The following is a 22,443-nucleotide window of genomic DNA, read 5'->3' on the forward strand; positions in this document are numbered from 1 at the left end:
AAGGGAACTCTCACATCTGCACGCCATTCTCAAATTCATTTTACTATTAAACTCCATTCTCAAAATTATACCAGACCCATCCCCGACAAAAGTATGCGTAGCCAAACTAAAAAGGATCACAAAAGTTCATCTGGAGAGGCTCCTACTGAAGCTACTTCCTTGTACACATAAAGGCAGCTGCATATTAATTCAGTAAAAACTGGTTTTAAAACTATCCAAGAAATTAAATTTTGGTCAATGTGATCTGAACCCAATGCCTACAATGGTATTAACAATATTTTTTACCATTATCCTGACCAACCTAAATAAAACCTAAGCATTGTTCAAGTGTCTTCAAACGAATTCTATCCACATGGCCTGTGACTCGGTGCACAGAAAGTACGCATGACAATTATAAAGACAAAAAATTAATATGACTAAAAGTAAAAGCATCTAAAACTATTTCTTGATACTTCCAGAAGCTGAGATTTCAGAGGTGACAGAACAGGGTCGCAACTGCTCATAACCCACACATCCACACACCTGAACCAAGAGAGAAAGCATTAACCTAACTGCTTGTCAGAGTCTGAACTCATTTCCATTTGACAGAAAAAAACAATACTGTGAACAGAAGCAGAAATTGCTGTCTCCGCTCTTCCCACTTCAAGGCATGGAGGTCAAATTCAGTTTTCATATCATTGGAACAGAAGGAAAACTAATGTGAATCAACTGCTGCCACCTACATTATTTAGAAGGATAAATTGAGACTGTAGTCTAAGTCTATATGTCAGGGAGAAAAAATGAACTTCATTGAGTTCTGCCATGTAATAAAAATGATGTAGAGAGTCTTCCTTGTTGCTGCATTAGGGCTGAAAGTGGGAGTTCAGCCACAAACTCCTGCCTCTTGCCACCACCTACAATAGTACTTTCACATGCACTGGCAAGCACTAGGCACTTTGGCATCCTGCTTCTTAGCTGTTCAGTCAAGTTACAGCAGCACCAAAACTATCCTGTTTTGAGATTTTTCTGAGCCAAATAAGGTAATTCTTAACAACATGATATGTCTAAAACTTCAAATGTTTTACCGTTTATTTATTGTGTCAATCGTTTATAATTGTGACTAAATTATGTGTCCTGGCTGCCCTGAACTGGCCTTGGCCAGGAAGGGTGGGATATTAAATCCAATAAAATAAAAAATAAAATCTTACATGCAATAAGTGATGGCAACTTGAACTGACTGATAGACACAAAAGAATTCAAACTGTTGACCTTCTGTACACTGATCCAGGGTATTTCCACATAAAGTGTTACCAGGAAATAAGAGGGTAGGGAACATGCTTGTATGCCTTCACAAATATCTCTCACAAATAACCTCTCCAAACCTGTTTGATGCATGCCACAGCAATAAGACAAAATCAAGCACAGTAAAAATAATTAACCAAGTTATTCCAATAACACATGAATAAAATAAACCAAGTCAGTGAAATCCATGCCAATAAAAACAGGCAACAAAAGCAGTTGAGAGCATAACAGCACATAAACTAGAGATTTATAAAATGATAGTGATAAAGATTAGTGATCAGGCCACAAGTTATACAAAATACTAAACCCCTTAGTTAAACGCCTAGGTGAAGAGCAATGTTCTGGACTGACACCTAAAAGAGAGTTCAGCAGGTGCTAGATGTGTCTCAAGCTATTCCAAAAATGAGGTGCCACCACCAAAAAGTCCTATCATTGATCACCGTCTGCCTTATATCTGCATGCATCCTGCAAAGAGGGCTCAACTGGAGGGCTGATCAATATCGTAAGAGACCATATTTAAGTACCTAGCCCCAAGCCATATAGAACCTTATAGGAAAGAACTAGTACTTTGAACATATAGGAAAGAACTAGTACTATGTACATACAAGCATATTTGTAAGAAATATCTTGGAAAGGAAGAAGAAGAGGCAGTTCAAATTCCACGATACAATTTTATTGACTACAAGGGATCAAGAAAAACATCAGAAAACAGCCAATTTCACCAGTAATTCACACAATAATACAATTCACTGCATATGTAGTCAAAAGACCCAATTGGAACCAAACTAACAGAAGCCTGATGTATGGAAAAGGATTTTTGAAAATACCCTATCTGTGTAGTTGTGTGAGAAGCACACCCAGGGGGAAGGTACAACAATGGTGGGTAAAAAAAGAACCGGTCAGTATGAAGACTGTGGGCAGAGGCATTGGAAAAGGGAGGAATAGACAGAATGTATGTCTTTGACCTTTGAATATCTGGAATCTCCAGCCAGCTTATTTGGGAAGCAATGGGGAGGGATGTTTTGGTGGAACAAATTGGAGGAATTGAATAGATGGCAGATACAAAAGATAGAGCAGCAAGTGGGTGATTTTGGGCATAGAGAGAAAGAGCAAGTTGGTTGAGGGAGAGAACTGGGTTGGGGTTCATGAAAAGGATGGCAGGTAAAATAGAAAGACGACGTAGAAAGAGCTAGTGCTTTAAGTGCAGAAAACTCAGGGAAAGAAAGGCAGAATGAGCTGGTAGGAAGATGGAGGAATTAGTAGGAAGGGGACAACTAACTAAGACCTTTAGTAAGCAAAGATTTGAGGGCAGAGGATAGTAGAAAGCTGGTAGAAAGCAGAAGGAACAACAAAACTGGGAGATTTTAAAAAGAGTCACACTGCCTGTACCTGGCGCACAAACATGATCTTGCTGCTCAGTGTTATCAGACCAAAGGTAGTAATTTTTACAGGGGAAAACTGATCTAATGGAGGGGTTGGACATTTATTTCGCATTTGTGGAAATTTTGGTTAGGTGGTTTGGAATAGGAGCTGCAACACTGAAGGTAACTCTGGGTCAGAGCTTATTTATGGCAGAACATTTGTGATTCCATCAAGGAGATTGCCCAGCCCATGACTCTGGAACCTTTTTGAGCATTTGAGAATGGTTTTTGATTATGCAATGGCATTGGTCTTCCTATTTCTTTTGGTGTGTTCTCAATGAGCCAACACAAGTGTTCTGCCAGGGAGTATCACAACTCCTTTGTCTGTATATATTACTAAGCAATTTGGGTTACACTTCAACTTTTAATTCAAAGTTTTAGTATGTCATGCTGGAATGTGTTCTGTGAAGTTATTTTACCTGAGTTTTCTTGGACCCAACACTACATTATGGAGCAGACCTGAGCAACCTTCCACATACAAGTAGAACTATTGGCTCTCTAAGATGCCTTGCTCAATTATAAACTCAACAGGATTATCCTTATTATGCCAATAGTGACTGGGGAGGAGGGATTTTATAAGGGTGTTCAATTAGTAAGCAGTTGATGACAAAAAGGGGGGTTATACTCTGTCTGTACCTTTGAAGTTGACTAACCCTTCCGGATATATCTACTCATATTTGTAATGTTGTAAATTTTATTAACAATTTTATGAATAAAGTCAGTAAGACCAATCAGTTATTTTATTTTGTTTATTAAACTTATTATACCGCCCACCCCCAAAGGGCTCTGTTTACATTTAACCACAGAAGTAACAAAAAGGTTACAGAGAAATTTAAAAAATAAATCTGGTAAAGAAGGTGGGGAAGGGGGCGAGGGAGAACAAATGTAATTGTTCACTGAAAGTATTGTTCCAAACAAAAAACTTGTTGGAAAGAGTGTTAATAAATAAAATGAGCTGATAACACTGTAACTGGATTTATTTAGGTAATATTATTCATATTATAAAAGTTAAAAAAAAGTTATAGGGGTTTCAATGTCTTATGGGATGTAAGTGATACTGTCACCAGGTCTGGTTCTCCAGTTAACTTCCACTTATAGTTGTCTTGTGGATGTTAGTTCCTCGTATAAATTTTTGATTTTGAACCCAGGTTAACTGATGAACTACCAGAGGAATAGTAATGTTTTGTGGAGTATTACTTAGCAGCAGGAGTGAAAATATCCTAGATGCTTTCAGAGTCTGGCTTTCCCAGCTTATGGAGATACACCATAAAGACACATCATTCTAGTAAACTTTTACTTTTCCACACAGAATCTGTCCCGTTTCACCTCCACTGCCCCGCCCTTCTTGTTCCAGGATGAGGCACTCTATCAGATAGTTATACAAGGTGGGATTCTAAGTTGTTTGGATGATTTTTACCATCCTGTGAACATGATTAACTAGAGTACCACTGCAAGTCAAGAATCTGATTGAGCAAACTGCATATAAAAAAACAAAGCCATGTAGGAATATGCCAAAACTAGTGCATGTAATAAGTTCTGTTTTAAGGCAGTATTCTGTTCTTGTCCCCATGCCCATGATATTTTTTTTCATAAAAAAAAATACTAGGTGATTGTAGCTAGGTGATTGTAGCTCACACCTCACTGTGGAGGAACGTGAGGTGAGGCAAGTTTTGAGGGCTGTGAATCCAAGGAAGGCTGCTGGACCGGATGGTATTCCCAGTCGGGTGTTAAAGGAATGCGCTAACCAACTGGCTGGTGTTTTTACTGGGATCTTTAATCGATCTTTATCCCAGTCCACCATTCCATCTTGTTTGAAGGCTTCCATCATTGTTCCACTACCAAAGAGATTTCCTGCTGACAATCTTCAGGACTATAGACCAGTGGCACTCACCCCCATCATCATGAAGTGTTTTGAAAAACTGGTCCATAGGCATATTAGTTCTTGCCTTCCAGATACATTTCCGATAAACATCAGTCTCAAGCATATTGACTAATAGATCTACGGAGGACGCCATTGCCATTAGCCTCCCCACTGCTTTGATGCATCTGGAACAACAGGGGAATTATGTGCGAATGCTCTTTTGGTGGGTGACTTTAGTCTCCGCGATTTAATAAGCAATGCTCTTCTCAAAGACTGGGTGACAAACTGTGTGGATCCTTGGACTCTCAAGCATTCAATCTGTTTTGTGGATTAGGGACTTCTTGTCTGATGTTCCCAGAGGGTTAGACTGGGGAAATCGGGTTTCCTCAGTTCTTACTCTAAATATGGGAACGCCACAGGGATGTGTGTTGAGTCCTTTATTGCTCACCCTTTATACACATGATTGTACTCCTGTCTATCATAGTAACACCATTATCAAAATTGCCGATGACACAACGGTGGTGGGGCTCATCTCTGGAGGGGATGAGTCTGCATATCGGAATGAGGTGTACCGACTGCTCTCATGGTGCAGGGAAAATAACCTGGTTCTTAACACCAACAAGACAAAGGAGCTTATAGTTGTAAAGATCTCAGTGGTGCTGACTCTCTTCACAGCCGTTTGGCCTTGACTGAGTTCCCTGGCACGGGCGACGGGCCAGAATCCGCAGCAACCACACTGTTAGAGGGCTTATCTCATAGAGTGAGATGAGAATTCCGTTCCCATGAGAATGGGACTCCAGACACCGGGAGGGGATGGGACAAAGGGGTTATATTCTGTAGTTTAAGCTGGATAGCCCCATTCCAGTCAAGCGTCGCGTATGAGCAGCCTAAGATGTCTGAATAAATGGTCTTCTAACCAAAAGCCTTTTATTTCTGCCCCTCGCTGGAATTCCTTACATTATGACTGGAATCCATCTTTACTTTCTTTTTAACTTGCTCAGTGGATCTCTGGTGTTTTTAACATGCAGAGATTGAATATTCCTATGAAACTGTGGAAGGCGCCGTAGCCCCATAGAGGGTTCCGGTTCTCCCTTCCGATTCTGAGGGTCCAGTGGGGAAACGGGTCTCGCTGGTGACTCTCTCCCCGGCCCCTCGGCTCCAGCATGAGTCTTCCCTACTTACCGCTTGGGGGGGGGATGAGGGATCGCGAGGATGTGACCAGTGGATTTTGCATGAGTCGCTTGGGGCTGTTCATGGATCGAAGCCTGTTGGATCGGATTCTACCCGCTTCCGCGTGGATTACAAACCCTGGTGATGCAACCTGTTTGAGGAAGAGATGGGTCTCCAGCTACCACTTCGTATGCAGCCACCCAGGAGTCCAGAATTCGAGATCCATTCCTTGACTCCATACTCCCGATGATGCTCTGGCGATCCCCTGAAGCGGCATAGCACCGGGCCCCGCCCCAAGCCCCTGACAGTCCGAAACCGGACGCTGAAGCCCAGAGATCAGGATCGGTGATGTCCGGAGGGTTTCGCGTCGAAACCAATCCGGATTTCCAGCCCCGGGCCTGTAGCAGTTGATGTTGCAGCGCCTCATGGAAGCCGCCTGAGCCGCCGAGGAGGACTGGAGGGAGTTACCATCCGGAGAGGAGGAATCCGGGCGAAGACCTGACTCTCCATCCAGATTTATTTCCCTCCCGGCCCAGCGAAAGTTGGAGACGGCGAAGAGTGGCTGTGACTGGGCGCTGGCGATGCTAAAGAGGCATGGGACCGGAACAGACTCTCGGGAGGAGGAACCGCCAGCTGCAAAAAAAGATGGTGAATGCCTGCAAAGGACCACGAGAACAACAACGCATAAGGACGCCCAACTCGAAGCTGAAATCAGGCCAAAGAAGCGCTGGTAAACGGCAGTATCAGCAGAACTTATCCGGTCCATGACAAGGTCTTTGGATCACCTCCAAGCTGGATCTGGAACGCCATGGCGCGAAAGCATTAGAAGGCTATTCAAACGAGATGAAGCGAGTTGACTGGGCGGCTATCTGGGGTAACGGATGAATAAGCAAAACTGGATCGTGGAAAATGGCCTTACATGCGCATCAAAGATGTCTTTAACTCTCATAAAGAAAGAGAATTGGCTGCGTCGGAGCAAGAGCTGAAGACGGCAGCGGATATCATGGCAAGAACCGGTCGTGCTTACACCTTTACCAGAGCTTCTACCACCGCTTCCCCTGCCATGGGGTCGACGGCTGCAAGGTCCTGCTTCAATCCTCGCCGCCTCCTTTCTGCGCCGGAGGGGACGACGGTGCAAGGTCCCGCCCTACTTCCTCAACCGGGCGCGGTAACTCAGCTGCCTCTGCTCTCCCAGCCCCACCGCCTCCAGCGTTGCAACCACAGCCCCAGCGGCTCCAAGAGCTGTTGAAAGAGGATATTGAGAGGCCCCTGATCCCTGCCCGCTTCGACGGGATCAGCCTCTAAACTCCCCTACTTCATCCTGCAACTGGACGCTTTTATATGGAGGAATTTCTGATGATTTGTATCGCTCTGAATGTGAAAAGATCACGGGACATCGGGTCCGCCTTTGATAGAATTGGCTGCTGAATGGTTTGTGACTCTTTATGAATTCGCAAGCTGATGATGACGACAGCGGCCGGATTTCTCAAGCCTTACGCGTGCTCGCTTCCAAGATCCGATGCTGAAAATGAAGCCATTAGTACCATAAAGTCCATTCAGCAGGGGTACCAAGGCTCTTTGCCTAATTTGCCCGCGTGAATTTCCTGCGGCTCTTGGCGGCTACTAAACTTCCTCCTGACTGGCCTGGAACAGAGCATGAAATGTGAATACTTCTTCGGTATTATGAATCACCAAACTTCGGAGACAGTTCTCCTCATCCGCATCCCGCGCACCGTGCCGCTGAGTGGATCGATCTGGGATCACAAGTTAGCAGGCCCGGCTTCCTAGAGTACGGCTGGTACCGGGGACGCTTCCACGTCCAAAAAAAACCACCCACGGTTGCCCTCCCAACAACTCGCAAAGTAAACTGCTTCCAGCCGTCTCCACAGAGATTCACATCTGAAACGCCCGCCCGTAGTTTGGGATTATGCCTCTATTGCGGTGGTCCTGGCCATCTGGCTGCCAACTGTCCTAAAAAAACAGAAGCCCGCGTTCGCCCGTCTCACGCGACCCTCTGCCGAAGCTTCCATCGAGGAAGTTCTGGGCCTTCCCAGGCTCGGCCCAAAGCACGGCTATCGAGGAGGACTTCGGTGGAGGGGAAGTGGCGCATTTGTCTATCTTCGCTTCATGGACATGGGTCCTACTCCAGATTCGGGTGAGTGAAGGCAGCTACCATTATTCAAGCCTTCTTTAGCCAACCCACAAGCATACCACGTGTATTATAGCCCCTCCGCCCTCGCTGATCTCTGGCTGTCTCTCACTGTTTCATGCGCACGAGGTAGCTGGAGGAACTTGCTTAGACCGACTTCCCCTAGTGAAGCCCATTCCGCTTATCAAATGGATGGCAGCCCACGGAGCCGAAGGTCTGCCCGATTCAAAACGCGCAACCTTCGTTTTGCTCGTTCGCTATGGACCATTGGGAAAAAATTAGTTTCGGGTTTGCTCCAGTGGCCAAACACTCCATTGTCTTGGGCATGCCATGGCTGTTATTACATGAGCCAAATATTATTTTGCTAGAGCTAATTCAGAATTCACTGGCCCCTGCGGGAGTTAGCATGAAGCGGGGAAAACCCGGCCTAAAATGACGATTGAACCGCTGGCTTCCACACGCCTACACATGCGCCGGTGACTTCTAATCCCACCGAGCATCCACATGCTTATAAAGATCTGGCCAGGGTGTTTTAGGAGCAAGAATGCTATCAACAGTTGCCCCTCATAGGGATACCGATTGCAAAAATCATTTTGCAGCCCGGAGACTCAACTGCCCAAGGGTAGAATCTATCGTGATGAGCTCCCACAGAAGAAAAAAGGAGCTCGCAAGCTTTTTTTGATAAGAATCTGGCTTCGCTGGATTCATAATGACGAGCCACCAAAATCGACACCCATGCCACTCTGTTCTATTTTGTAAAGAAAAAAGATGAAACTCCTTGAGACTTTGTACTGATTACCGTGGATTAAATGCTGTTGTTTCCATGTCCAATAAATATCCTTTGCCCTTAATCAAAGACCTCTTAGATGCACTGGGCAAGAGGCCGATTTTTACCAAGTTGGATTTAAGAGAGTCCTATTACAGGGTCAGAATTATGGAAGGCTATGAACATTTAACAGCCGCTTAATACTAAATTTGGACAATATGAATACTTAATAATGCCATTCGGGTTTGGCTGGAGCCCCGGAGGCTTTATGGCCCTTTATCAACACGAAGTTTTGCAAGATTTATTGTATAGCAAGGGGTGGTCGGTGTACTTAGATGATGTCTTGATTTTATTCTACAAACTATGGAAGAGCATGGAAAGCCCTGGTTCGAGAGGTGTTACAACGCTTATTTGACAACTCTCTCTTCACAAATTGTCAGCGTGCTGTTTTCATCAGAGTCCCTCCATAGACTATTTAGGCTATCGGATCTCACCCGCATCGCTTAAAAAATGGATCCTGCAAAAGTAGACGCTGTACTCAATGGCCGCCCCCCACCAACAGAAAAGAACTGCAATCCTTCCTTGGTTTTGCCAATTTCTATCGCGTGATTTTATACCCCATTTTTTTGCTAAACTGGCCCTTCCGGCTCACAGATCTCTTACGCATTCAAAGGCAAGGATTCACAGGCTGCTAAGCCCGGGCTCCCCTCCCTTGGTCTCAGGAATGTCAATCGGCATTCCAGCATCTTGAAATCAGCTTTCACTACCAACTCCATTCTGAAACACCCGACTCTCACCTTCTTTTAAGTAGTTCACGCGGATGCATCGGACAAGGCGCTCGGGCGCAGCCCTCTTGGCAGAGAAATAAAGATGGTAAACTTGTGCCGCGGTGCTTACTTATCCCGGTGAGGGGGCGGTTCTTCGCTACGAGATATCCACGGCGCGACCGCGTTTCACTCTCCCAGCTGGGTATGGCTGTCACTTTGGCTCACAGACCGGCCTCCTCCCTTTCGCTTAAGCCCAGTTCCTGAAAGTATCGCCTCCCCCCTTCCTGCGGGGAACTTCGAGGAGGCGGGCTCCAGCTAACTTCCAGCCGGAGGAAGGAGACTCCCAGATAATGCTTTGAGGGATAGGCGCTAAAAGCGGGGGGGGATGTTGGTCGTGCGGCTCTCCCCCCTCCGCAAGCAGGTTCTCGAAGCCTGCCACGATGCCAGGTCGGCTGGACATTTTGGCTTCCTCAAAACGCCACATCCGGCCATTCGCCGCCAGTTCTGTGGTAGTAGCGCCATGCGCAAAGACATTGAGACTTATGACAAGGGATGTTCGGTCTGGCGCTGAGGCCAAGTCCATCTCGGGAAAACCCCACGGCCTTTTAAAACCTCTCCCTGCTGCCTCCTCATTCCCGGGAGGTTATTTCAATGGATTTTATTACTGATTTGCCGGAAAGCCAGGGAAACACTCGTTTTATGGGTAGTGGTGGACCTGTTCTCCAAACAAGCACATTTTTATCCCCTGCACCAACATTTCCCTCTGCCCCTAAATTGGCGCCATTGTTTATCCAACATATCTATGCATCTACACTCCGCTTCCCCTCAAAGGTGGTGTCCACCTTCAAGGCCCCAATTAGCCTCCAAATTTTGGAAGGCTTTCCTGGAGAAGCTTGTAGGAACCACCCGGGTTGCACTCCCTACCACGCTCAAAGTGGCGGTGAACTGCAGAGGAAGGGCCGAACAGAAACCTAGAGCAGTATTTCACGTTGTTACAATTCAACTACCACCAGGACAGATTGGTGCCAGTTAATCCCATTTGCAGAATGCACGCTTTACAACAATGCCATTCATAGTAGCACACAGAAAAGCCCTTTGAAATTGTGTTCTGGGGCGCTCTTTTCCCACCACTGCCCCAGCACTGCCTGAGCTTACATCCTCCAGAGTTCAAACAATGGATTACATCCCTGGTTGAGGGGTGAAGACAGTCCAGACCAGTTCTGCAACAAGCCAAGGACTCACAAAAGTTTCAGGCCCGGATAAACATCGTTCTGACTTCCCTTTACGCGGTGGGGGCTTTGGGTTTATTTGTCTACTAAGAATCTTAGAGACGCTCACAAATAATATTCAAAACTGGGCAAAAGAAATTCGTAGGTCCGCTTTAGAATTACAAAAGTGATCAATGGTCGTTACTGCTCGTTTTAGAACCGCTCTAATTCCTTAAGTAATATCCATCCCCGGGCTTTCATTCCAGTTTGCTCAAGGAGGCTCCCGCTTCCGACATGCCTGCACGACCCTGAGAGACCCCCCACGACCATAATTGATGGCCACAAGCACTATGAAATTGACGCTTATTCTGGACTCTCTGTAGCCTCTTTAATCGCAATCGCTTGCAAATACTTTAGTTTCCTGGGTGGGATATTCCTCCTCGCCATAATCAATGGGTCTATTCGGAAAAGATCAATGCCCTCCCTCCCTTATTTCTGCCTTTCATCGTGCTTTCCCACTGAAACCGAGGAAGGGTTCTTTCTAGGGAGAGGCAGAGTGTAAAGATCTCAGTGGTGCTGACTCTCTCTTCACAGCCGCTTGGCCTTGACTGAGTTCCCTGGCACGGGCTTAATGGCAGCCAGGAATCACTGAGCAACCACACTGTTAGAGGAGCTTATCTCATAGAGAGTGAGATGAGAATTCCGCTCCCATGAGGAATGGGACTATGGAGACACCGGGGAGAGGGATGGGACAAGGGGTTATATTCTGTAGCTTAAGCCGGAGGCCCTATTCCAGTCATGCCGCGGTGTATGAGCTTTCTAAGATGTCTGGAACAAATGGTCTTTCAACCAAAAGCCTTTTATTTCTGCCTCGTTGGAATTCCTTACAATAGTGGACTATAGAAGGAATAGCTCAGAAATTCAGCCCTTGACTATAAATGGAGATCAAGTAGAGCGGGTGGCCAGTTTTAAATTTCTGGGCTTTATGATTAAAGAGGACTTGACCTGTGGGCCTACCACAGACTGATCGTCGGTGGTTAAGAAAGCCCAGCAAAGACTGTACTATCTGAGACTTTTAAAGGCGAAGCAAACAACTGGATGGAGAACTTCTGGTGTCCTTTTTATCACTAAGGGCTTATAGAGAGTGTCAAGTTCGAACCTACTGCATCTGTGTATGGTTCTCCAGTTGCACAGTGGCAGATAGGAAGGCGCTCCAAAGGGTGATCACTACTGCACAAAGGATTATCGGCTGCCCTCTCCCCTCCTTGGAAGAACTCTATAATTCCCGAAGCCTAAATAAAGCCCAAAATATTCTGAGGGACCCGTTTCATCCAGCACACTCTCTCTTTGAACTGCTACCATCCGGCAGACGATACAGGGCCCTCAAAACTAGGACAAAGAGGCTTAGAGACAGCTTCTACTCCAGAGCTGTGGCTATGCTAAACTCTGCGGCTTCGTATTGATGTGTTTGGGGCTGTGTAGGGATGGGTGGAGGAAGGGAAAGTGAGGATGATGTGTGAGTCTGAAATTGTGTGCATCGAGGAATGCTGCTGTAAATTTCGTTGTGCGTGCACAATGACAATAAAAAATGCTTATGCTTATGCTTATAAACAAGGTTTTGCTTTTTTGGAGAACAATTTAATGGAGCCCCTGGTAAAGATGCTGAGGGGGGAAACAAATTTTGCAAATACTTCAATTGCTGACGTATCAGATGACCTCCTTTCTGTGCTCAGGGCTTATCTTAGATACCTGGGGCTGGTGGATGGAATCAGGAGCAGGAATTCTGGGGACATTATGGGCTGCAGTAAGTGGGGGAATGCCCTTTCTGTATATAGAGAAGTACAGTATAACATCTTGGTTGTGGTAATACCTGCCAGCAGTTATTGAAAATTGAGAAATCTGAATGTAGACTACCGTATATACTTGTGTATAAGTCGGCCCACATATAAGTTGAGGCACCTAATTTTACCACAAAAAACTGGAAAAACGTACTGACTCGCGTATAAGTCGAGGGTGGGAAATGCAGCTGCTGGTGGTAAATTTCAAAAATAAAAATAGATACCAATAAAATTATATTAATTGAGGCATCAGTAGATTAAATGTTTTTGAATATTTATTTCAAAGAAAAACAGTAAACTAGCTCTGCAAGAGGAAAAGAGGGTCAACAAAAACAATATGATCTTAACAATAACTTTAAAAGTACAAAAACCTTAGCTCAACCAGCAACCAAGCTAAAACACAAGAGTTAAAATCCTTCAAAACTGGATTTTTGGTCAGGGAAGGAATGTTTATGTTAGCAGTACCAACATTTCAGAGTATCTTTAGGAGACCCTCCTGATGATACCACCCACGTTTGGTGAAGTTTGGTTCAGGGGGTCCAAAGTTTTGGACCTTCAAAATGTAGCCCCATCTACTATTAGCTCCCATTGGAAACAATGGAGGATGGGGAACCCCCTTTGGGGGTCCATAACTTTGAACCCCCTAAACCAAACTTTACCAAACTTGGGTGGTATCATCAGGAGAGCCTTTTGAAAAATCCCTGAAATTTTGGTGCCGCTAGCCTAAAAACTGTGCCCCCTGGCGGCCGACAAAGTAAAAACCCTAAAATATTTTTTAAAATACACCTGACTCGCGTATAAGTCGAGGGGGGCTTTTTCAGCACAAAAAATGTGCTAAAAAATTCGACTTATATGCGAGTATATACAGTATACGTTATCTTCCATCACCTTTTTAAAAGACTTTCCCCCCTTTTCCAAATTCAGCTACTAGGTCTACCTTCTTAAGAAGATAGGGGTTGGGGTGGGGGGCTCTTCCGACCCTGTGCTTCTCTCAATGAACTATTGTGACCCATGGTCATTTGTAGCCCTGCTGGAGAAAACAGTGCGTCCTTGTAAATTTTCCTCAGCAAAAAAATTCAGTCAGCAAATGAGGACAAAATGGTAAGGAATTCCTCTCCCTCTGCACTATCATCTCTCAGCCCTGGTGGCTACATTTGGAAATGGAAAAAAAACCAGGTTTTAAAACCGTTATCATGGCAGAAACCATAATACAATTTGAAACTGAGCAGCAACAGCAAAGTGCAGGATTTGTAATCTACACAATCAGTGTACATTTAACAGCAGTATTACACAAAAAGGCACAGGTCTGCATTCTTCATTGCCTAACTGTCACGGTATAAGCATACTGTTCCCTTTTATTTCTGTTCAAATCCTCTGCTAAGTCTCATGAATACACTTTTCTAAGATCCATAGGTCCCACTCAGAATGGCACCCAAATATATCTAAGCCCACTTTAACCAGCTTTACTGCCAAATATGCAAAAAAGGAAACCACCACAGGAATTTTTCTATTAATGCTTGTTATGTTCATCTCCTCCCTAAGCTTTATGACTGACATAACTGGGACCCGGAAAGAATGCTGAGCTGCTGTGATATTTACAAGAGAGGCAGTCACTGTCAAGTCTGCAAAATGGAAAAACGCACAAGGGCAAATGCAAGAATTAGTGATGTGCACCATTTCCCCCCAGAATTTATCAGGTCTGGTTTTAAAAGATTCTGGAATATTCAAAAAGCCCCTCCCCCGCAAAAAGCCAGAACTCCTTGCCATTTTTCTCACCTTTTTACAATTTTTTGTGTCTTTTAAAGCTGAACCCAAAAAATTCCTCGACGCTGAACCCAAAAAATTCCTCTGCTGGCTGCTCCATTGCCTCTAAAGCCTGCTTTAGAGACAGTGGGAGAGAGCTACATATAAGGATCGGCTCAGCTGACCTATGCGCACAGCTCTGCTGGCTGCCCTGAATGGGCTTTAGAGGCAGTGGGGGAGAGCTTTTCAGCTTTTTAAGGCATGGGCTATTCGTGTGCCCCCCCACCCCGAAAAAAGCCAAAATGACTTTTCTGTTTTTCCAGTTTGGCTTTAACTGAATGCAGAGCTCCAATAAGAATACTATTCAACCTGAGATTTGGCTTCCATTGCTCTATCATGTGTCTGGTCTTCATCTACTTTCCCCTCTCATTCCAGACACAAATAATAATACAAATGTGTAGATCTCAAGATAAGAAGATCAGCAAGGCTGCCATAGCGAATCTATCTCCTAGAGGACCTTCAGAACAAAGCCAACTGGAAAGGTCTTTAGCCTTTTAGAGACCTCTGTCATTTTTGCTTTCTTTCTGCTTTGAGGAAAGGAAAATAATGGGGTTACACTTACCTGTGACTGTTGTTCATGAGTAGTCTTCTGCGGAGGCACACTTGTGCAGGTCTGTTATGGAGGTTTTTACTGGAAAGCTCTTTTAGCCCTTTCTAAAGCACTAGAAGCTCTTCTCCTCCTTATGAGGCCGGCTCTTCGCACCTAGACTGGCACGTAACCAGGGAGGCTGACACACTAATGATAAACTCCACTGAAGGATTAGTGGCAAAGTTGGAGGATACAAATTATATAGCCCTTTGAGGAACTGCCAACAAGCGACGATGTGGTGATCTCGAGTCGATCTGCGACATGGAATTTTTGGTTTGGGGGGTTTTAGACCCAGGAAAACCGGAAGATGTGGCAGAGTATGCTTGTCAGGCCACTTCTTTTTCTGTGGCTTCCAAGTAGAAGGTTTTGAAGTGAGGCAGGGGCTGAAGCAGATGTAGAGGAAGCTGCTTGAGTTGAAGATGGGTGGGGGGGGTGGAGGAAGAGGAGAGATGAAGGTATGGAACTCTCCCCACTCTGCGTTGCTAGGGTTGTTTCATGAAAAGCTGCTGTTTTAACCATTTTGGCTCCTCAGGAGAAGCATTTCTTGAACAGTGCCTTAACTTTCTTAAATTCCATGAGAAGAAGGAACAGCAAGCTAAGAGCATGAAACTGGAAGAAACTACCAGAAAAAGTGGGGACTCAGTAATAGCACTTTTTTCCTCCGTGGCAGCAAAAGAAGAACTGAGGGAATAGCATCCTCCTCCCCTCACATGACTGTTTGGGTGGGAATGCTTCTGGCCCTCAGCTGCAGGGGAGGGGGAGTGAGTGCTCTTAAAGGAGATACGAGAAAAAAGGTTACTAATCCCTCTGTTACTGCCCTGTGCAAGCACAGTCCCAATGTGCGACTGCACAGAATACCCACAAAGATGAACAATTGAAAACTCATGGGTACTGTGTGGTTTCCGGGCTGTATGAAAACTCAATTGGATAGATGGGGGCATACCCTTTGGAAGCCCATAAAATTGTACCCCCTGGCCCAAATTTCACCAAACTTGGGGTTTCTTCTAAGAAGAGTCACCTGCAGCTATGCTGAAAATTTGGTCCCTCTACATCAAAAAACAGCCCCCCAAGCCTTGAAAACATCCCCACAGACTTTAATGAAGCCAAAGATATTTGAATGTCCTGGAAAGAACTGAAAAAAACATTTATCAGTATGGATATATGGTTTTCTTCAGCTTTTCTGAAAATTGTCAGTCCAATAAACCTGGATCTGAAAAATATTGAAAAAATGGTGCACATGCCTACTTGATATGGTACTCTGTACACTTCTTTAAAAGAGTCATGTTGACTAAAGTGAAGATGAACTCGACAAGAGACATGACAAACTCTTTATCCAAAGACAGTAGCAGAAAAGGATGGTAAAGTACTTTAGATGGCTAATTTGAAGACGATGAAGTAAAAATGAACAGCAATCTCCTCAAGGTCTGACAAAGAATACAGGAGATAGGAGAGAAGAACATCCTACCTCCACAGTAGAGATCAGGAGATAGGAGAGAAGAACGTCCTACCTCCACCACAGAGGAAAGGAACGCTCAACTCCCCTGGTCACATGCCAGTTTAGGTGGGAAGAGCCAGACAGTAGGGGAGGGGGAGTGTTCGTAGCTCTTTAGAAAGTACCAAAGGAGAAGAGTTTTCTAGTAAAAACCTTCATGGCAGCTCTGTGCACACATGATGAACAATGGTGAACTAGCCAATCTGTATCTGTGTTTTTACCACTTTTTATAAATTCCTTAAGCACAGAGAAGCTCATTTCCAAGAAGAGGCTAAATGTTATTTTAACGTTCCACCACTGCTTCATGTACCCAGAGAAATGTTAGGGTTTCCATTAGCAGAATTTTCTGCTTCTACAGCAATAGCACCTTGGAGCATTTCATATTACATGTACTTAATTCCATTCTAGGACAATACAGAAAGCCTGAACTGAACTTTTATAAAAGGAATATGTACGGCTCTCTCCAAAGAAGCTTTCATTGCAGCCTGTGGGCCATCCTTCAAAACACACATCCATTCACCCATTTTCTTATCTAACCTGCCAGTCACCAACTGGGCCATGCATCTCTGAACAGTCTATCAGAACTCACCCTGACCTTTCAGCCTGGGTTTCACCTGAAAGGCAAAGGGGGAATGTTAAAAGTGACAACATGTCTCACAAACATAGAGCTCTCAGTTAGAAAAATGACAGCAACTCTGGACAGCAAGAGCAGATCTTACAGCTTAAAGGCCCACAGGAAAGGTTAGTCTCAGAAACAAAACGTGTCTTGTAGTTGCTCGGCTTAGCTTCTCACTACACATTTGATTGATATATAGGGATTGCACTTGGGTTTCACCGCCTGTCACACAGAATATACCCTCCAACAGGAACTGTTAAAACAAACATCCAATTTATTGTTCAAACAAAGACATTCGTTTTGACGCAGTTCTGGTTTAAATTTGAGAAGTTCAACAAACTTACCTTGGTGAAGACCACAGTATAGATCATTATGTGAACATAACCTCCCTTTCACAAAAGTGCTTTCGCCTACCCAACTGGTATCTTTAGAGACTCAACAATGTGTGCGTTGTTTAACAAAAAGGTATCAGTCTAATGGAAATCCAGTATCAGATGCCAGGAGGTGGTTGTTGGCATTTACAGAATGTTGTCTTTGACATTCATTCAGGGGACATACTTTTAAAATAATGTCAGGCATATTCTTAAAATATTTAATTAAAAGTCAGAAGGGAAGTTTATGTTTTATGAGATGGATGATTCTCATTTTAGAGATATTCCCCTCTTCCACAAGCAGAATATACAGAACATCTAGGCTAAGGTTCTGGTGCTGAGTCATTAATGTCCTCAACTGGTTGACAAATAAAACATATTGCAGTTATATGCAGGAAAAAGCCCAATCTACTGCAAGCATAGATGGGGCAGGGAAGATGGCCTGCTTAGCAGTCTGTCTGTCATTTTGTTTTAAGATTTGTGATGGAAATGGATAAATAGTTTAGAGAACTTGTAAAATCACAGCTGTCAATCTCAGAGCATTAAAAAAAAAAGGATGACAGTTAAAGAAATCCATTCATATCAAAAAGAGGTTTGCAGGGTTTTTTTGCTGACCCAGATTTTTCATGGAGACAAATTGATGCAAATGCTCTTGAAACAGCAACTCACATTTGCTTTAAATTTGTTTAACAAGAAGTGAAAAACATTAACCCCCAGGACCAGAACCAGTTCCAAAAGAGTTTGGTTATTAACTTCCAGCAGTGATTCAGTGGAGAAGGAAGGAAAGAAGGGGAGTATTGGACAAATGAGTGAGAGTAATTCTGTGGTGGTAATAAGTTTATCAGGAAATTCGGGGGTCAGTCAACAGCAGTAACAGAAATCAAGAAAGCTCAAGAGCATCACACTACATAGCACTGATTAGAACTTGAACATTAAATTGTAGTGTTCAGGCTAGGAAACAGCCCTATTTTAATGGAAGTACTATGTCTAGCACATATAGATATAGGTAGTGAAACTAGTAGGGCTGATGAATGCAGAACTGTCAAAGTGGAGATAGATTGAACAACTGAAGGCTTCAGGCAGGCATATATGGGTCTCATTAATTAATTCACAACAAATCTTTAGTACTATGGTGCCATAGATCCTTCTCAGGCTTCAGAAAGGTGGAGCTGGCTTTTTACACCTCCTTCCTGTACCTTCCTGTATTATATGGGTGAATGAACTTGGAAAGGACAGTTACAGGTCTCAAAGAAAGATGTTACTTATCTCCCAGCCAGATTTGCTTGACATTTCAAGAATTTATTTCCTTTTTACTAGATTCTTCCTTGTCAGCAACAGGACAGAAGAAAGGGTTTAACTGATCTCTTCTGAAAACGTTTACATCCTTCAAAACACACCATAGAGGCTAGATCCAACCTGCCTGGACTCAAGAGCCAAAATTTGAAAGGTTCAAGACTTCACAGCCCTCTGTGACACAAGGGGTAATGTAGGAGAAAAACATCATTTTCTACTCTGAAAACCTCCCGTTGAATAACCCCCTTTGACCTGTGCATATCTGTGATGGATGATTTTACAAGGCAGCCACATTAAAAAATAAACAAAAACAAGCACACAGGTGAGGGAACTGTGAATGAGTAAGTGTGCCAACAAAGTCTGGAGTGAAATAACAGCTGGAGATGAGATACTGCTGGAGAAGGACAGGGCAGAAAGGAAATGAAGTGACATGACAACTGGAGGCACAGTTCAGCATTCTTACCTCTGATTGGTGTACCACCTGGTGAGGTAATTTGAATGCAAATAAGATTAGAGAGAAGTGTTAGTACAAAGAGGAAAGGAAAGAAATCATAACTAAAAAGCTTTTCAAAGCTAGAATTTGTTATTAGAGTAATAGGAATAAACAACAAAAAGATGTGCAGTAACAAGTCAGAGTGATGCCCTCAGGAGGTTAGTAAAGCTCTCTGCCACCAAGAACACAGGATCTAGCCCCATTTTTTCCAATTATAGTCTTGCTGCTCTGCACAAAAAAGAGTGCTGACTACTAGGCAACACCACTAGCATTCGCTGCCATAGCTGAAATGGAGGAGCCACTGGGGAGATGAGTGCCGTGCCCTTTCATTCTGTCAGGAGATGGGGCCGTAGGTGTATCAGGGTGAATGGACTGAGAGTGCATATAGGGGGGAAAAGTTATGCATATGGTGGTCAGTATGGGACACATTCTTGGTTTAAGATTATATAGACCATTGGGGACAAAATCTGCTGATTTCATAATTGGAACTTCAAAGTTGTGTAACGAATACAGGGCAACATGGATAGATCCTACATTAGTTTTCCCCTAGTGAGAAACTGCTGCCATAGACTTCTGAATTTGCAAATAAAAATGCAGGGAATTTTTTTCTAGCTTTCATTTAGACCAGTGGAGCACCAGGCACACTCTCCACAATTTGTGTAGTAGATAATCTCTACCCTCTTTATAAGGGAGCTGAAAGTAATTCCACATGCTGTGAATGCATCTTATAAGGAGGGCTTGATAATGAAGCTAAGATGCTCCAAAGAAGCAAGCAGAAGCACAGCTACATACAAGGATTTGTTCAGTCATGGGCCTTATTTTTTAGCAAGGTCCAGATGAGCAGAGAGACCTGTGCATGTAAACTGACATTAAAAAACCCCTCTGATCCCCAGTTTTGTCCCCTTGGTCTCATTTTGTGCAAATGAAGGCTGTTAGTAAGGGGAGGGAAATGCATGCAGATCTAATTTGAGGCAGTTCATGGTATGTGTTGGTTTGATGCAGATTTTGCACATCTGAGCACCAAGCACTTACCAACGTTAACTGGGGAGTTTAAACAGACAGAAAGAGAGGGTTAAACAGGACACAGAGCATCAAATCATGTTCGGTGTATTGATCAATATATACCAGTAAGCATACGAGTGCTGTGTATCTGAGATTAACTGCTCCCCACTTTCCATTATCCACAGCACTGATCACCCAATGGGAAACAAAGAAAGACACTCAAAGAGTTTCTGTAAATACAAAGAAGGCAGATTTTAAGCATGTTTAACTTGCCTTTTAACACGTAATTAAAATATTTACACTTATTATCTCTTTTCCGCATTCTCTCCTAGTGCCTGTTCCTTCAGGCAGTAGCCCTAGTTTTTAATCAGAAGAAGCAGTTTCAACTGCTTCACTTAGCATTCTCCACTGCTGAGATGACATTACTCCATTTTCACTTTATGGCTGGTTTATATTTTCTGATGCACAGATGTGTGAAGCATCAGGAAGATTTTCGCCATTGCTGAAGCTGAGGGTAATCTCTGCCATAATAAATCTGTTGCCTATTTATCTGTTTCCTAACTACCATTCCATTCCTCTTGACAGAACTTCTCTTAACATGGAAGTATGCATGGCTCACAAGCTGTACTAACAGGGAGAAGAGGGTTATTTCTTTATGTCTACGAAGCAAATGTGCTGAGTGCTCACTTTTTTCCTAGCCTCCCATTTACTGCTATACTTGCATTGCAATTCCATGCAGAGATGCTCTCAGCCTAAGTGCATACATTTCAGGGGGCTTGGGCATGTACTGTCAAATATCCTCATTCCAGAATGGCATTCCCACTCCCATGCAATTAACAGATGCCTGATACCTCAAAAAGCACAGGAATCCCTGCTGATTTCTTGGCTGGCTGAAACAGCACCTGTTTTATGGTGCTGCCAAGCAGATCTCAAACTAATCTTTAAATATCCCTACCTTAGTTACTGAAAACTCTGTATGAAATTGTCTGTTCAAACCTAAAAAATCTAACACATTAAAAACAGGTTCTCTAACTGCAGTGCAATATTTTTTTTTTTTGCCTTAAAGCCCAGGCTTCAAGTCTCTGTGAATGAGACAACTCTTTCTAGAGCGAAATCATATCTCTGAGTGCATGAGGCATCACTCCTGTTTGGAGCACTGGTGTCTACAAAGAGCTGTGGAAAACTGTGAAGTGCTCATATAGAACTCTCCAGAAGGCTTCACAATGGTGGTTAGAGCACTCAGTTGTTGTTCAACACAGTTCAACTAGATGAACATGTCAGACATATACCATAAAAGCAAAGGTTAGGCAAGCTTCCCAGGTCACAAATCCAATGGATTACTATTTCAACATAGACCAGAGTTCAGAAGTTGCCAATGTTTTCCTAACGGTGTATTCTTTGCTCTGCATGTATTATTACACATCTATGGTGTTCTACACAGTGAATGACAGGCTACCTACTGACCAACAGCTGCCCCCATCCAACTTCTTACCAGTACCTTAATGTTCTCAAAGACTAAAATATTAGTAAATAGGACCATCAATATTTTCCTAAAAGCTCTAATCGCTATATTAACATTCATATTAGCAGCATTCAGGACTGAATGGACTGGTTCTCTTTCAGTTTGACAAATATGGTAGCATCTGGGATACAACACTATTATCTATAGGTAAAGCAATACCAATGAAATTGAAGTCCTGTCTTTTCCCATGGAAACCATTTACATAATAATACTGAAGAGAAGGAGATTTGTCTTTAGAGAAGTCTACAAAGGTGAATGCAGAACAACAATCAGAACACTAAAATTCTCTGCTCAGGACGTGCTTTCCTAATTTTGTGTTCTCTTCACAGTAACTGTACAGGCAGCTCTGGGGTTAACGAATACAATCCCTATCAATCCTGATCCCTAAGAACTCTCTCCCCAGCTCCAAGCTTTGTGGCAGGAAATATGTTTAGCAACATTCCCCATCTTAAGCAATACATTTGGTCCTAATCAATGCAGATAGTTTAAAGATACAAGTAGGATGTGAGTAATAAAACTCCCATTGAGAAAAGCACAAACTCCCTTTTATACTCGCCTTTCTCTCCTGTAAAGTCTCAAAGAGGTTTACAAACTCATTCCCTTCCTCTCCCCACAACAGACACCTGGTGAGGTAGGTGGGGCTGAGAGAGTTCAAAGGGAACTGTGACCAGTCCAAGGTCACCCAGCAGATTTCATATGGAGAAATGGGGAATCAAACCCAGTTCTCCAGATTGGAGTTCACCACTCTTAAACACTATACTCTTCAGCCTTTTCAGGTTTCTTGGACACAACTCTAGTCAC

General features: G+C 43.7%; 1 protein-coding gene across 21 annotated transcripts in view; it reads right to left on the reverse strand.

The window, feature by feature from the left end:
* Positions 1 to 22,443, reverse strand: part of PTPRF (protein tyrosine phosphatase receptor type F) — a 623,992-nt gene that overhangs the window by 115,983 nt on the left and 485,566 nt on the right. For 11 of the 21 annotated variants that reach the window (XM_048497079.1, XM_048497094.1, XM_048497098.1 and 8 more), the window contains one exon: positions 19,089 to 19,106. The exons of the other annotated variants lie outside the window; for them this stretch is intronic. In XM_048497079.1, coding sequence (XP_048353036.1) covers positions 19,089 to 19,106 — 18 coding nt within the window. The remainder of the gene's footprint in view (positions 1 to 19,088; positions 19,107 to 22,443) is intronic. 21 annotated transcript variants of the gene reach the window in all.

Source organism: Sphaerodactylus townsendi, linkage group LG05, assembly GCF_021028975.2.
Source record: "Sphaerodactylus townsendi isolate TG3544 linkage group LG05, MPM_Stown_v2.3, whole genome shotgun sequence".
Lineage (NCBI taxonomy): Eukaryota > Metazoa > Chordata > Lepidosauria > Squamata > Sphaerodactylidae > Sphaerodactylus > Sphaerodactylus townsendi.